The 16,157-nt window shown below is 35.7% G+C and overlaps 1 protein-coding gene across 2 annotated transcripts in view; it reads right to left on the reverse strand.

The window, feature by feature from the left end:
- LOC150104795 (TBC1 domain family member 1-like) overlaps positions 1 to 16,157 on the reverse strand; it is a 533,214-nt gene that overhangs the window by 18,083 nt on the left and 498,974 nt on the right. For both annotated transcript variants that reach the window (XM_090395359.1, XM_090395357.1), the window contains one exon: positions 7,105 to 7,274. In XM_090395359.1, the coding sequence (XP_090251485.1) occupies positions 7,105 to 7,274 (170 nt within the window). The remainder of the gene's footprint in view (positions 1 to 7,104; positions 7,275 to 16,157) is intronic.

Consider the following 16,157-nt stretch of genomic DNA (forward strand, 5'->3'; position numbering starts at 1 on the left):
GTGTCAAGATTCTGTCACTCTTGATCTACAGCGTATATCTTAATCTATATTACCCTTCTGGACACAAACTATAGAAATGTTTGCAGAAACTAGTAACTTGTCGTGTCAATTTCCTCTATTTGGATTTTCCTCAATAGATGCCAGTTTTTTGTAATTGTTCGTTGCATGTCATTGCATATAATCCAAAGAGAGAGAGATTTCCTCTATTTGGATTTTCCTAGCACAGTGCTTAGTGAAAGAAGGTTATATATAAATAAACGTCTCTCACTAATTTCAAATACAGGGTGGCCATAAATTAACTTTCCCCTCTTTGGAGATATCTGTAGCTAAAACTAATACATGGAATGAGACCACATTTTATATTGAGACTTTCAAAGGCATGGGGAGATGAATTCTGCGAAAAAAAAAGATTTAGTACAAGCAGTCAAATATTTGTAGTAAACGCAGGTAAAAAGGACTTTGCAAATTTTACTGTGCGTACGTGACAGCAACAGTGTCACAATTACACTTAAAAAGGGATTGGGAACATTCAGGCAGTTATTCGAATGACTGACGAATTATGCTTAATATGTGTCCTACCTTGCCTCAGTGCAATGCCGTAGCAGCCCTTCAGGAATTTAGAAGGCTTCATAACCTGCGTACAGGTCCTATGTCAGCTGTAGCACTGAGAGCTATGATTAAGAAGTTTGAAGAAACTGGATCACTAGGAGATAGACTTGGCAGAGGACAGAAAGCAGTGCAAGAAGAGACAGTAACAGACGTTACTACTGCGGTGTTCGACGACACAGGGACCAGTACTGGTCTAAACGCTCGTGCCATAGCTCACAAACTTGATATGAGTTATGGTACAGCCTGGAAAATCTTACGGAAAATGCTTCACTTCTATCCATATAAGTTCAGTCATGTGAAAGCACTAACTACCGCAGATTATGATAAGCGCATGACCTTCGAGCTAATGTTTCTTGCCCGAATGGAGGTCAACAATGACTGGCCTTGGAGAATACTGTGGGGTGATGAGGCTCATTTTTATCTGAATCGGTCAGTCAATACTCACAACTGCAGAATTTAGGCATCTGAACATCCCCAAGAGATCCAGAAAGTACCACTGCATTCTCCAAAAGTAACCGTGTGGTGTGGCTTCACAGCCGATTTCATAATAAGACCATACTTATTTTGAGCATATTACCCCTACAGGTCCTGTAACCTGCTCCATTACTGAAGAAATTTATCAACGAATGCTGGAAAATTTTGTCATTCCTGCATTGCAGCAAAGACAATGATATAATCACGTAATCACAAGAAAGATATTTATTTAACCAAATATTTCGGTTTGGAAATAGCAGACTATCGTCAGTGGTATTACAAGAACAGTTTAAAAAATACAAGTTAGAATACTAACAATAGATCGTTAAAATTAGAACGCGCCGCGTGATGTTATATCACTAAGTATAAAACGGAATATTTTGAAGTAGAAACATGATTGAATTTGCTATTAAAAAAAAAAAAATAATTAATTAATGAGTAATCTTGATTAGACTTTCCCTGATTTTTGATATAGATATACAGTCATTACGATTCAGGTTGGAGTGATGGAGGCCTTGCTCCATCGCCCCAACCATGTCTCTTATTTTGGTCCAACTGGACGTTCTCTTGAAAAAAGAATCCAAGAACATCAATCATCCATTCTTCACAACAAACCTGAAAAGTTCTGGATTGGCTCAACACGAGATTGAAACTGACCACAGCATCCTTTGGCCCAGGACTCGCCTCTTACATAGATCCCATTATAGGTTCGAACGTTTGTTCAAGGAAAGCGTGGAGGCCTTGCTCCATTGCCCCAACCTGAATCGTAATGACTGTGTATCTATATCAAAAATCTGGGAAAGTCTAATCAAGATTACTCATTAATTAATTTTTTTTTTTTTAAATAGCAAATTCAATCATGTTTCTACTTCAAAATATTCCGTTTCATACTTAGTGATATAACATCACGCGGCGTGTTCTAATTTTAACGATCTATTGTTAGTATTCTAGCTTGTATTTTTTAAACTGTTCTTGTAATACCACTGACGATGGTCTACTATTTCCAGACCGAAATATTTGGTTAAATAAATATCTTTCTTGTGATTACGTGATTATATCATTCAGTCTTATGTCGCAAGTATCCTTGAAACAACAAATTCTTATCCTTCACGGGGAAAATGCTACCAAAATAACTGGTAAATTAGGAAAACTTTCAGTTATACAAGGTAGGTTACGAGCAAAGATTAATTTCTTAAAAAAGTGCCACGACAACAAGATTATTCCCAATTTCGCTAAGATTAAAGAAACAATAAAATCTCCTGGAGCTCATAATATTTACTGGAACACTAGTTTATCTCTAATCCGTAATCAACTTAAAGCTGCTAAATGTGACCTTGCTATTCTCAGTCATCAGATTTCTGATTTGCACACCTATATATCCACAAATTTGGATCCACATCTTTCTCACATAGTTCTAAATGTGGCTAAACATTCTACTCAATGTTCTTATAATAAACTAAGTCAACATCTTAACCGTAAATATGAAGCTCTTTCGTCTAGACAATCCAAGCTATTCATAACTCCAGATAATTGGATTGTAAATAAATCCGGACGTCCTTTGACTAAAAGCGAAACCCTCATCCTGTCAAAAGGACATGATTTTTCTATTGTTCCAAATAAAATACCATATCTAGATTTTCAAGTTAATATTGAAAGGAATCTTAATCATCTAACCAGTGATAAAGCTAATGCTCTTCACCTAGAAGTTGCTTCGTCTCTACTTAAGGCTAAACTTCCTCCTTCCAACATATCTCCTTCTGAAATGAAATCTTTACAGTCCTTGAGAAAAAATAATCACCTCATTATCACTAAAGCTGACAAGGGAAAAGCAACAGTAGTTATGGACTCAGCAAATTACAGAAGAAAACTTTCTCTTTTGCTTTGAGATCGCTCCACATATCAAGAAATTGATTATAATCCAACCAACAGACAACTAAAGAAATTAAATTCTCTCCTTGATGAAGTCATCAGTTTGGATAAAGACACAATTGAAAGACTTAAAACTCATTTTGCAAGACCTCCTAGATTTTATGGCCTTCCAAAAATCCATAAGATTGACTATCCTCTTCGTCCAATAGTAGATTGTATTGATTCTCCTACTTACCATATAGCCAAATAGCTAGCTATATTATTGAAATCTTACATTGGCAACCCTAATTCTTTTTTAAAAAACTCCTCAGATTCCTTAGAAAAATTAAAAAATGTCTCATTACAACCTACAGATCTTATGGTTAGTTTTGATATAGAATCTTTATATACCAATGTACCGCTCAAGGAAACTTTAAAATTACTTGCTGACATCTTTCCTCAATATATTATAAAACTATTCGATTTCGTAATACATTCTGGATATTTCGTATGTCAAAACAAATTTTATAGCCAAGTAGAAGGAACTGCCATGGGAAATCCTCTTTCTCCGGCTTTAGCCAACTTTTATTTAGAACATTTAGAAAAAGTCCTCTTCGCATCTATTTTCCCTCAACCATCTTTTTGGGTAAGATATATAGATGACATATTTACTATTTGGCCTCACAGCAAAAACGCTTTACCTTCCTTTTTAAACAGTATTAATTCCTTGCATCATCGCATAAAGTTTATTATGGAATTAGAAGAAAACAACCAGTTATCTTTTTTAGACGTTCTCCTCATCCAATCACCTTCAAATATTCTTACAACTACAGTATACAGGAAACCAACATTCACAGGTTGTTATATTCTTAAAGAATCAGCCCATCATCCATGTCGAAAAACAGGAATTATAAAATGCCTCATCAGAAGAGCCAAAACTAATTGTTCTACTTTTGATTATCTACAGAAAGAACTTTCTACTATCCAACAACACATGAAACTCAATGGCTTTTCTGAAAAAAGTACTCAACGTCTTCTCAATTCTTATAATCCTCCACAAAACAACAAAGTTTCAATATGTGGAGTGCCTATTCCTTATATCTCCGGTATTTCAGAACCTATCACAAGAATTTTAAAGAAATATGATTTAACAACTACGTATTCATCTATTAACAAATTGTCTTCTCATTTTCCTTCTCCTAAAGACAAACGCTCAACTTTATCTCTTCCTGGAGTTTATCAAATTCCATGCAACTGCGATCTCTCTTATTTTGGACAAAACTGGACGTTCTCTTGAAAAAAGAATCCAAGAACATCAATCATCCATTCTTCACAACAAACCTGAAAAGTCTGGATTGGTTCAACACAGGATTGAAACTGACCACAGCATCCTTTGGTCCAGGACTCGCCTCTTACATAGATCCTCTTATAGGTTCGAACGTTTGTTCAAGGAAAGCGTGGAGGCCTTGCTCCATCGCCCCAACCTGAATCGTAATGACTGTGTATCTATATCAAAAATCTGGGAAAGTCTAATCAAGATTACTCATTAATTAATTTTTTTTTTTTTTTAATAGCAAATTCAATCATGTTTCTACTTCAAAATATTCCGTTTCATACTTAGTGATATAACATCACGCAGCATGTTCTAATTTTAACAATCTATTGTTAATATTCTACCTTGTATTTTTTAAACTGTTCTTGTAATACCACTGACGATGGTCTGCTATTTCCAGACCGAAATATTTGGTTAAATAAATATCTTTCTTGTGATTACGTGATTATATCATTCAGTCTTATGTCGCAAGTATCCTTGAAACAACAAAAGCAAAGACAATGTTTGGACTCCATAATTTTTATGCAGGATAGAGCACCGCCACATATTGAACGTTCAGTACAGTGCCTTTTACGCAGCATTTCAGTAATGAGAGGGTTATCAGTCAGTTCTTTCAGACGGCAAAGCCACCTCGATCCCTGGACATCACTCCATGTGACTTTTGGCTGTGGGGGTATTTGAAATCCGTTGTGTATGTTGGTGGTGTTCCTAACTGGCATGTCTTGAAAGAGAACATAAAACGGGCTGTTATGAACATCCAATCCGACTCCTTACGCTCAGCTGTAGAGCATGTCGCACACCGGATGCAATTTGTTGTACACAAGAAAAGTCAGCACATGGAAAATCGTGTATGTGGTCCAGGGGACCCTGATTCTGATGAATAAAACATTCTTTCCTGTGAGTTCAATCACTACATTAATTTCTGTGTCTCTTGCAAGTTGTTGTTTTAGTTTAATTATTATTATTATTATTATTATTATTATTATCATTGTAAAGCGCCACATATCAGCTGGAATGAGTGATACAGCTGTCACTTACACCGTCGAAATGTTATTATTACATTTTATCTGCCTTTAATGTAATTATCTGCTTGTTTTCAGCTCCGCCAGTGCCAAAATTTCCCCTATTGGTGAGTTTTGGTACTAAATATTTTTTTTTCGCAGAAATCATCTCCCCATGCCTTCAAAAGTCTCAATATAAAATTTGGTCTCATTCTGTTTATTGGTTTTACAGATGCTTCCAAAGAGGGAAAGTTATTTTATGGCCACCCTGTATTATCCATTCTTCCTTACAGAGGTGGCTTGAGCATGTATCCAGTAACAGTCTGGATCACTGAGTGTAAAGCATTATTATCTCCAACTAACAGGATTTGTGTTCAAATTCCACTACAGCATGAATATTTGTGAAAATCTTCAAGGTAGGTGATTCTTGTCACCTAGTGTGAAGCCACCATTCTGATTACTTAAGGCTTGAAGCACCTTTTGTAAGTCCCATGTTTTTATTCTAGAGAAGAATTTCCAGATTATCAAACCTTTAGTTAATCCACAGTACCATGTATGATATCCACAGTATGTATGTATGTATGTATGTATAATAAGTTGACAATCCTTCAAAAACATAACTTGCATAACAAAAGATCTACTGAAGATGGTACACTCCATTCTCCTCCTCCTCCTCATGTGAGGAAACTTGTAGTGCTCATGCAGTGAAGATATTGAATCTTCAATATCTTCCATAATCAATGCCTTAAACAGGGACAATCTTTGATAGGATGAGGACAATCTTGTTAGTTCTAATGCTATCAAAATAAACAGGAAAATCCTATTTCATTTCTCTCTACTTCTGATAATACAAATCTTTACACAAGCTCAGGTTTCTCTTCTTGAACTGGCATACATCTCTAGCCTTTCCTGACACAAAAACATCAGATTAATATCTTTATCAGCCTCCAAAAAACCTTAGTGTTGTATTCTGCTCTGCTTCTCACTTGTGCAACTCCTTTCCCAACATAAATCCCTATTCTGTTCTTGGATCAGTGGGTTCTCTCATTTGAGATAACTGTACAGAAACTTCCCTAAAATTCTTCATGACAACCACAAGAAGACAAGCTAGTTAACAGATGACTCTACACATAATGTAGATATTTTGTTTCAGTCACATGCCTTTCCTAGTACTTCAGTGGAACCATTATAATAAACTGGCTTACATCCATCCTCCAGTTTGAGTATATAAAAATGCAAGCTATTATTGGTCAACAATTCCAACATCAAACCCACTGATCCAAATTCTCCTCTTGCATTTCATCTACATATGTTTTCTGGAAGCACCTTTAGTGTTCCCAAGAACTATAACTAGCAACTCCGCAAAAAATATTATTAGGTTCCTTCTTTCTTTTATTATTATTTGTCCAAAACATACACACAATACAGTTTTGCTGTGGGTTCAAGCTCTCATATTTTCAATCAATATAAACATAACTTAAAGTATATTTTGTACAATGAAAACAATTTATGAATGCTACAAACTGCACTAAAAAATTATGCAAAACTGCATTAATTATAAATGTAATTTTATTTTTGGAGATTTTAGAAAGATAAATCAGAAATATTTCACTGACTTCCTCAGAAAAAATCATTATGCAATCTTTACAAAAGACCTGGAAAATTATGTTTATATGGTACAAAACAGTCTTCTTTTGCAACAGTAAAAACATACAGGTATTATAAAAACAACGGTGAATCTGAACTTTAGTTTATCCAGTCTGAAGCATAGAAATTCTGAATGTAAAAATAACATGGCTCAACCTTTGCTAGTAAGTAATTACTGAAATGCCTACTAACCTGATTAAAAACTCTTTCCATTTCTATAATACCCATGGATGGCATTGTAATATTAAATACATTCATTATTTCTTCTGCCTCATATCTTTGCAGAATAATGTCTTTGTGGTTCCCTAACAGTGCAAAGGCTACTTTAAAAACTGCAGAAATTCCTTGTAAGAATACAAGATCTGAAATGAAAAAATGCCAATGGTAAAATAAGAAACCTGCAAATGAATAAACTAACAATGCTAGCAATGTATTTTAAATGAAGAATATAAATTATATTTGAAGTTAACTAGAAAGAAGATAATAAACTACAAAACGTTCTAAAATGTGATGGTGGTAAATGTTTTTGTTGCCAGTTGAGAAGAGAACAATGAACAATGAGTGAAAATTATAAACTATTTTCTTTAAGTGTAATCCATTTTTAATTATTATCTATATCTTTGACTTGCATCTCAGTAAAAGGGCAAACTAAGATAGATATTTGAAGAACACAGAATTCATTAAAAATTCTCTTATATTTAAAGGGACTATAATGAATGAATTTAGTTTCTTCTATTTGACTGATGACATGTGCATTAATACTAGTGAGATAGCAAATATAGATCTCATGTTTATGGAGGCATAGGCATATTATTATTATTATTAACTAAGACCCCATGAAGTCAAAGACTCATCTAGGAGGTCCTTTTACCATAGACACAGCTCATCATACCATGCATTAAACACATTCAAATTCTCTGCAGACACCACTCTCTCAGGCAAGGCATTCCAATCATTCACAATTCTGCATGAAAAAACCTGCTTCTCACTCCCCTACTCACACCCTCTTTATACAGTTTCCAGGGATGACCTCTGGTTCTCCCACTATTTTCTGTAGAACCTCTCCAGCATTGATCTCATAACAATCCCTTACTAACTTGTAGGTATCTATCATATCTCCCCTCTTCCTCCTGTCCACCAGACTCTGCACGTTGCATCTTCTCAATCTTTCCTCACACTCCACATTCCAGAGGTTAGAAATTGCTTTAGTCAGTGGCCTCTGGACCATTTCCAACAACTCTTCGTCCTTCTGAAAAACCACATGACCAAATCTGGGCATATAGTCCATGTGTGGCCTAATCAAAGCCTTATACAATGGAAAAAGAATCTCCCTACTTCTACAAGTGAGTGTCCTCTGCATCATTCCCAGAAGCCTTTGTGTTGTCTTCACAATTTTGGCTATGTGTCCCCTAAATTTCAGATCCTTATACTATCACCCCCAGATCTCTTTTTCCTCCACTTCCAATAATATATCCTCATCAAGCATAAATTCTGCATCTCATTTTTGTTTTCCAAATTTTAAAACCTCGCATTTTGCAGCATTGAACTCACATCCCCAATTACTCAATTTATTCAAGTCTTCTTGTAAGGGCACAACATCGTCACTACTCTTCATGGTTCGTCCCAACTTTGCATCATCTGCAAACAACTGAATATCTCAATCCAAATCTTCACCAATATCATTAATATACAAGTTAAACAGCAATGGCCCTAAAACAGACCCCTGAGGCACACCACTAGTAACTTTCCTTTTTCCTGGATATCGCTCCCCCATACAAAACTTGTTGATACCTATCAGATAGCCAGTCTCCAATCCAGAGCACCAATCTGATATCCAACCCTATCCGCTGTAGTTTAACTATCAACTTATCATGCGGTAAGCCATCAAAAGTCTTTGCAAAATCTAAGTATATTACTGTGTATCCTTCTCCTCTATCCATGGAAGCAGTCACCTTATTGTAATAAGTAAGTAGATTACTAAAACATGACCTCCCTTTAGCAAATCCATGCTGCCCATCAAAGATAATACCATTGTTATCAGCCCAATTCTGTATCCTAGTTCTCACAAATTTCTCTAACAACTTAACTACAACACCAGACACACAGATAGGCCTATAGTTTGATACCTGAGTTCTATCACCTCCTTTATGAAGTGGCACAATATTGATATCCTTAGGAACTTGACCCAATACAAGAATCGTATTAAAAAATATGTCAAGGCCGGTGTCAACTCCTGGCACATTCCTTCAGAATACATGGTGATATATTATCAAGTCTCACTTATTTACATCTAGTTTGATCAACTCCTCATTCCATTTGCTACACCTGCAAGCTATCCCCATAAACCTCTTGTTCACTTACAGTCAGTCTCTCTTCCCCACATCAACTGCTCTCAATCTCTCCATGAAGTCACATTCACAAGATTGAAAGACCTTTACGAACTGCTCGTTAAGTATCTCCACCACACCTTCTGCAACAGCTGTCTTTATACCATTTTCTCCAATCAGTGTCATTCTTCCATAATCATTCTTTCTTTTGCTGACTACATGTTGAAAGAACTCCTTAGGATTATTTTTGGCTTCATTAGCTAACTGCTGTTCATACCTCTCTTTAGCTACCCTCACCAACCAAGTCACCTGCCATGCCTGGTCTTTGCAGTCCGCATGGAATTGGTTATTTCCACTTCTCTTATGCTGCCTCCATAATGCCCTTTTTCTCTGTGTCGCATGCTTAATCTTTTTATTCATCCATTTCACACCTACCTTATTTAACCTTCTCACCCTTGGAATACATTTAGACATGTCATCTACTAGATAGATTTTGAAAATCCCACAAGCTGCATTGATCTCTTTTCCAGCTAACTCCTCATTCCATGCTACACCTGCAAGCTGTCTACTGAGCTCTTTATAATTACCCCCCCCCTTTGTAGTTCCACATATACCTTTTTCTTACAGAGGTCCTCACACTGCTGACAACCACCGAGGTAATCACCTCATGGTCACTCTCACCAATTGGTGGGTGATTTGACACTTCATTTATAATTACATCCTCTGATGAGATGACCAATATTATCCTGCCTATTGGATTAAAGGAACATAACTAAAATAAGCACAGTACACATACACCAGTATGGGATAGAGAAAGCAGTTAGTCTTCTAAGGAGGGAAGAAAAGAGATTTTTCTGTTTGGTTTGAAAAATATGCCCATGATGAGTCTCTGACTCCATGGAGGTCAGATGTTAATAATAATAAGATACTTGTATAATGTACTCTTTGAAATATCAAGAATTTTTTCAGGTAGATCTTTAATGTGGGAACTGGAAATTTTTGCAATTGTTTCCATTACCCCAGATTTAGGTATTAAACTATTATGAATACTTGCTCTGTTTTGGTAAGAATTACACTGCTCGGAAAGAAGTCAATGGACACCAACATTATCTTTCGTAGCACCCTATGGTCATGTTCGATGAGTGTGGGGTGGGTCGTCCACTATGGATAAAACTTGCAGCTGACTCCCTGCACTTCCATCTCAGTATAGTATCACTGACTGTTGACCTGGGATGGCCCAATTTGTGAATAATTTTCTGAACAGATAGGCTTGCAACATGGCATCCTATCGCAATGCCTCTTTCAAACTCCATAGTTCCTTTCTCACAGCCATTTCTTCTAGATGCAGTTGCACTGACTTGAGAGCATCATATTCTTCCAATTTATATTGGCTACAAACATGTGATTCATTACATGGCACGATGTGCCTTGTATATGGGAGTGTGCGTTTACTTCTTTCCAAGCAGTGCATAATCTGGATGGGATACTTACAATTATTTGTTGTAAATTTGTGAATAATTTTCTGAACAGATAGGCTTGCAACATGGCATCCTATCACAATGCCTCTTTCAAACTCCATTAGTTCCTTTCTCACAGCCATTTCTTCTAGATGCAGTTGCACTGACTTGAGAGCATCATATTCTTCCAATTTATATTGGCTACAAAACATGTGATTCATCACATGGCACGATGCGCTTTGTATATGGGAGTGTCCGTTTACTTCTTTCCAAGCAGTGCATAATCTGGATGGGATATTTACAATTATTTGTTGAGAATCATGTTTTTTAATAAACAAAATTATATATTGCAGTAACTCTGACTGACTATATGGATTTTACTAAAATTTAGACTATCAGATGTATACATAAGACATTCATGTAATTCAATTTTGGTTTTCATTCATTTTACACAAATAATGGATTCTACAACCGTGTTATAAATAATAATTTTTAATTTCCCGACATTTCAACCTTCATATTAAGGTCATCATATATATATATATAAACATATACACACACAGAGACAAGCTAAATTACATTTCACACAGTATGCTAAAGAGACAATGATTTGATCAATGGTTATTTTATTCTACTGGCCTGACCTCTAGTGAAAATAAAATAAAATTAAATTAAACTAAAATAAATAAATGAAATGAAATAAAATAAAATAACTACATCAAAGTTATATCTATTTAAGACAACATCAGAGAAACATTCTTTCATATAGATAGTTTTATCACAGTAAAAATGTTGTCCTAATTTAACATGACAATTGTTATATTAGATATAAGATCCTGGATTATCTATGGCTCTATTTATAATTAACTCTTATGAAGAAAGGTTAAGTGGATAGAAAATGTGCCTTCTATATTCTGGGGATTTTTAGACCCTCATTATTGTTAAGATTAGGGTGGTTGATAAGAATCTCACAGGCCTCCTTAAATTTACATTCATACCATGTTTTGGTGTGATGTAAACAACAGTGCTTTTCCAGTCAATTCTATGTAAAATGTTCAGGGCATTATCAGAAAGGCCAGCTTGACAATAATTATTATATTTAATGTGTTGTTTATATTCCTTTCTTCTGACAGGAATTGTGCTTCCGGTTTCCCCTATATAGGGCAAATTACAGGTACAATGAATATGGTATACTCCAGGGTGGGCCAGTGGATCCTTGGATGAGTCAAGTAAGTTCTTTAATTTTGCAGGCGATTTAAAGATGGCTTTAAGGTTGTATTTCTGTAGTATTCTGTTTATTTTATCTGATATCCCTTTAATGTATGGAATGGTTACAGTTTTATTGTAGTCTAGTTTATTTTTGTTTTTGAGTGAGGTCTTGTACCGAATTTTGTTGATAGTATTTTGGGGGTAACCATTTTTTAGGAAGGTATTGCTGGTAACTTTTAATTCATCTTTAAGTGCTTGTTCATTGGAGCAAATCTTCAAAGCCCTGTTTTTTTGTTTTTTTTTTAGTGTATTAATGACACTTAGTTTTTGTGTTGGTGGTAGTAGGAGTTCACGTGTGTATATATTGGCCAGTATGTCAGTTTCCGGTAAACAGTGAAGGAAAGAAAGACTGCCAGAAGGAAGACATATGACAAGTATATATCTAGAAATTGAAATATTTCTGCTTTTCAATCTCAATTGTGAATTGTATGCATTTGTGTTGTTTGTTTAGGTGGCTGAGGAAAGTGTCTAATGTCTGGCAGCCATGGAGCCAGATAGCAAAAACATCGTCAACGTATCTAAGCCAGACTCTGGGTTTTAAAGGAGAGGAATCTAGAGCATGTTGCTCAAAATATTCCATGTAAAAGTCAGCAATGGGGGAGGGGGGGAGATAATGGTGAGCACATTATTCCCCCCCCCACACACACACATTATTAAGCAACACTTAACAATTCAGACATTTCTTGTGCATCTGACACTTTTCTACTGTCCACCTGCACCAAGGTTATTCTTTATTTAAGTTTAATTTTTTTTTAATCAGTTTAAGATAGATAATCCTTGAGTAACTGAATAATTTAATTTTCTCTCATTTCACGTGCTTACTCCTCCCTCCAGTATCTATATTAACATAGTTGAAATAATCCCATAATGACAGTCCTTGTATCTATGAGATTTATCTATATGCAATTAACAGTCCTCTTCAGATGATCCTAGTCAGTTGCATCCACCTATTTATTTCAGTGTTTCCTAAACTTTCAGTACTCATGTCAGTAACACCAGTGTACCCCTCTCAGGCAAACACAATTTAGGAGAAGTTATAATATTTCATTTAAATATGAATAATTATTATGAGGCAAATGTAATAAATAAATATTTTTTATTTATTACATTTGCAATAATAAATTACAAAAATGTGAAATATTCTTTTAAAATTATTAAATACATTTTTAGTTTAACAAAATTTAGTGAAGGGTTCTGACCTGTGTAGTTCAAACTGTTTGCATTTAAACTTGATGCAAGCCACACAGATGGAGCACGACCATGCCATCAACTAAATTCAGTCCTAATGCAGGTCAAATGATACATGTTAAGAGACTTTAAAACTTCCTTCAGTTTTTAGTTAATAAAAAATTAATTGTAGAATAGACCTGTACTTATCTTCCACAATATGCCAACACAAATATAAGCGTACTTTTTTTTAAAAAAAAGTAAAAAAGGTAATCAAAATTAAAAAAAAAAAGTGCTGCATACCCTTTTACATACCCCCAGTGGATCCATGGATCATACTTTGGGATACACTGGTCTATTCAGTGCTGGTAGCCTCCATCCTCTCTCTCTCTCTCTCATACCACCATCGAATATTTCTCCTCAGGTTGGATTTAATTCTTCTGTTATCATTACTTTTTTTTAGCTATCAATCCCTGCTTTCTTATCTTGTTTATTCTCTCTAAGTAAACTGAACCCATCACATTATACTTCTATAAAAATATCATTCTGTGTTGGAAAGGGCTAACTAATGCCTATAATTTTTAGTTTCACTACATCTGCAAATGCCAAGAAATTATCACCTTTATTCCTGATGCTTCTGGAATGGTAGTATACTTAAAAGAATCATACCAGAGGAAAACTCACATTAAAAAAAAAAAATCAACACTTTTTTCCAGTGTCTAACTCCAAATTCATTCAAATTTAAATCAGTCCTATAAGTACACCTTTCAGCCAACAATATCATCATCATCATAATTATTATTATTGTTATGTGACACCTTCAGAGAGTCCAAAGACTCATCGAGGGAGAGTGTGCCAACAGTAACGAACGATTGAATCCCTTCCAACTACTAACCACGTTCGAATTTGCTTAACTTTTTGCGTGAGCCATTAGTAGTAGAGCTCTACCAATCAACCAACCTTTGCTGGCTATTACACATCAATGAACATCTCCTGCACAGCCAATTCACTGAATCACTTGCAATGAAAGTCCTCTGCCTCAGCTCATTCCTATCATGACATGGAAATAAACTCATCATCTTGACGATTTTGCTCTTTGTTTTTACCATACTACTTGCTTGCATATTTCCTCAGAGAAAACACACCTTCATTGCTCCTTCATCAAGCATGGCATCATGGAATCACTGTAAACCACCATATCCTTTTTTCATATTTCTGCTTTTTTGAACCCTCCTTTACTTCTTTATGTATTTTGTCCCCCTTCCTGCTAAATGCCAAGAACTCTTATAGTCTCTCCAACTCCCATGTCATATTGTTAAGTTCATCATAGCTTTAAAATATCCATCATCATGCTGCATGCTTCTTATTTTCTGTATTTCCTTCATCTCTCCATTTTCACAGCCTTTCACAGTGATATCAACATCCTGCATTCTAACACCTCCATTCTTACTTATATATCATTTAGCATGCACCCACTATCTACCATACCATCTCTTTTGCTCACTCATTTGAAATTCCACTCACATTAAACATTTCATGCTCCTCGATCTGCTTAATCAGCACAGAATTAATGGCAAATTTTAGTATCATTAACTCCTTTTTCCCATGAACTACTTGCATTCACCAACACACATATGACTACACTTCTACATCACATGGAATTCTTCAATCAAATTCAAACAAAGGACTCATCATGACCTACTGTTATACACTATATTAATGAAAGTATTCAGACACATTATGTGGCATCAAAGCCACATAATGTGTCTGAATATCTGGATGTGGAACTTACCACATCCAGATATTCAGGGAGTGTCTGCATAAGTCTGGGATGTGCTGCATGTTGAGATGCCATGTTCAGCTGAATTGGCAGACTTCCAATTTGGGATGGAGTTGGGTGTCATATCAGTGGTCTTTCTGCCCATGGCATTGCTACCCATCACAGTATACCGAAATCCATCGTTACTTATGTCATTCGTAGATGGGAAAGTGATGGTACTACCATACTAGGAAAATGTCCTAGGAGGCCACTAATACTCACTGATCAAGTTTGAAGAGCTCTGTCTTGGAATGCTTGAGCATCAGTAGCAGGCCTCACAGTCAACCTGGAAAATGCTACAAGAGCATTTGTCAGGACTAGAACCAGTGCTTTTTTTCTAGAAAAAAAGGTGCCAGAACTCACATCTTGTTAACCTTTTTATTAAAGAAAACGATATTCAAATCTTAATTTAAATGAAAAGCTGTTGCTGTCACGGAGTTGCATAAATGAATTAAATATAATTTATCTTTAGTATTTTTTATTTAGGCACTATTTAGAGCCTTAGTGTTACCAGATGACGCCTGGTAACACAATGTGCACGTGTTATGTACCCGTGTATATTATTTAAAAAATTACTTTTGAAAAATTTAAAAAAATTGTAAAAAAATAGGTGCAGGAATGCCATTCCGGTGCATTACGCCAGAAAAAAAGCACTGACTAGAACTGTCTGCAGAGAGTTGCATTCTTTAGGTTACCATGGCAGAGCTTCTGCAAACGAACAAACAAGCCACACATGACCCCTCCTCAATGCCAAATGACATTTGGACTGGTGTCTTTCACAGGGTTCCTGGAGTGTATATGATTGGAAAAGAGTTCTGAGCAATGAATCATGCTTCCAAATGTTTCACTCTGATGGTCATGTTTGGATATGGAGAGATTACCCAGGAAACGGTTATAGCAGGACTGCATCATTCCAACTGTCAAGTTTGATGAAGGCTTGCTAATGATATGGGGATGTTTCAGTTGGATGGGACTTGGTCCATTGGTGGACATGCCCAAAACCACGATGTCTGATGGTTACCTGGACATCCAGGCCAGCTTCATATTTCCAAGTGTTGTGGAAGTACTTTGGCAGTAATCCTTGCATGTATTAGCAGGACAATGCTCCACCATACTGCACTGCATATCCAAGACTGGTTTCCACAAAACAACATTAAAGTGTTGGATTGGCTAGGTCAGAGATGGATTAAACAGCAAATTTAATTC

This window comes from Typopeltis vanoorti, chromosome 7, assembly GCF_054136105.1.
Source record: "Typopeltis vanoorti isolate ZY-2024b chromosome 7, IOZ_Tvanoo_1.0, whole genome shotgun sequence".
Lineage (NCBI taxonomy): Eukaryota > Metazoa > Arthropoda > Arachnida > Uropygi > Thelyphonidae > Typopeltis > Typopeltis vanoorti.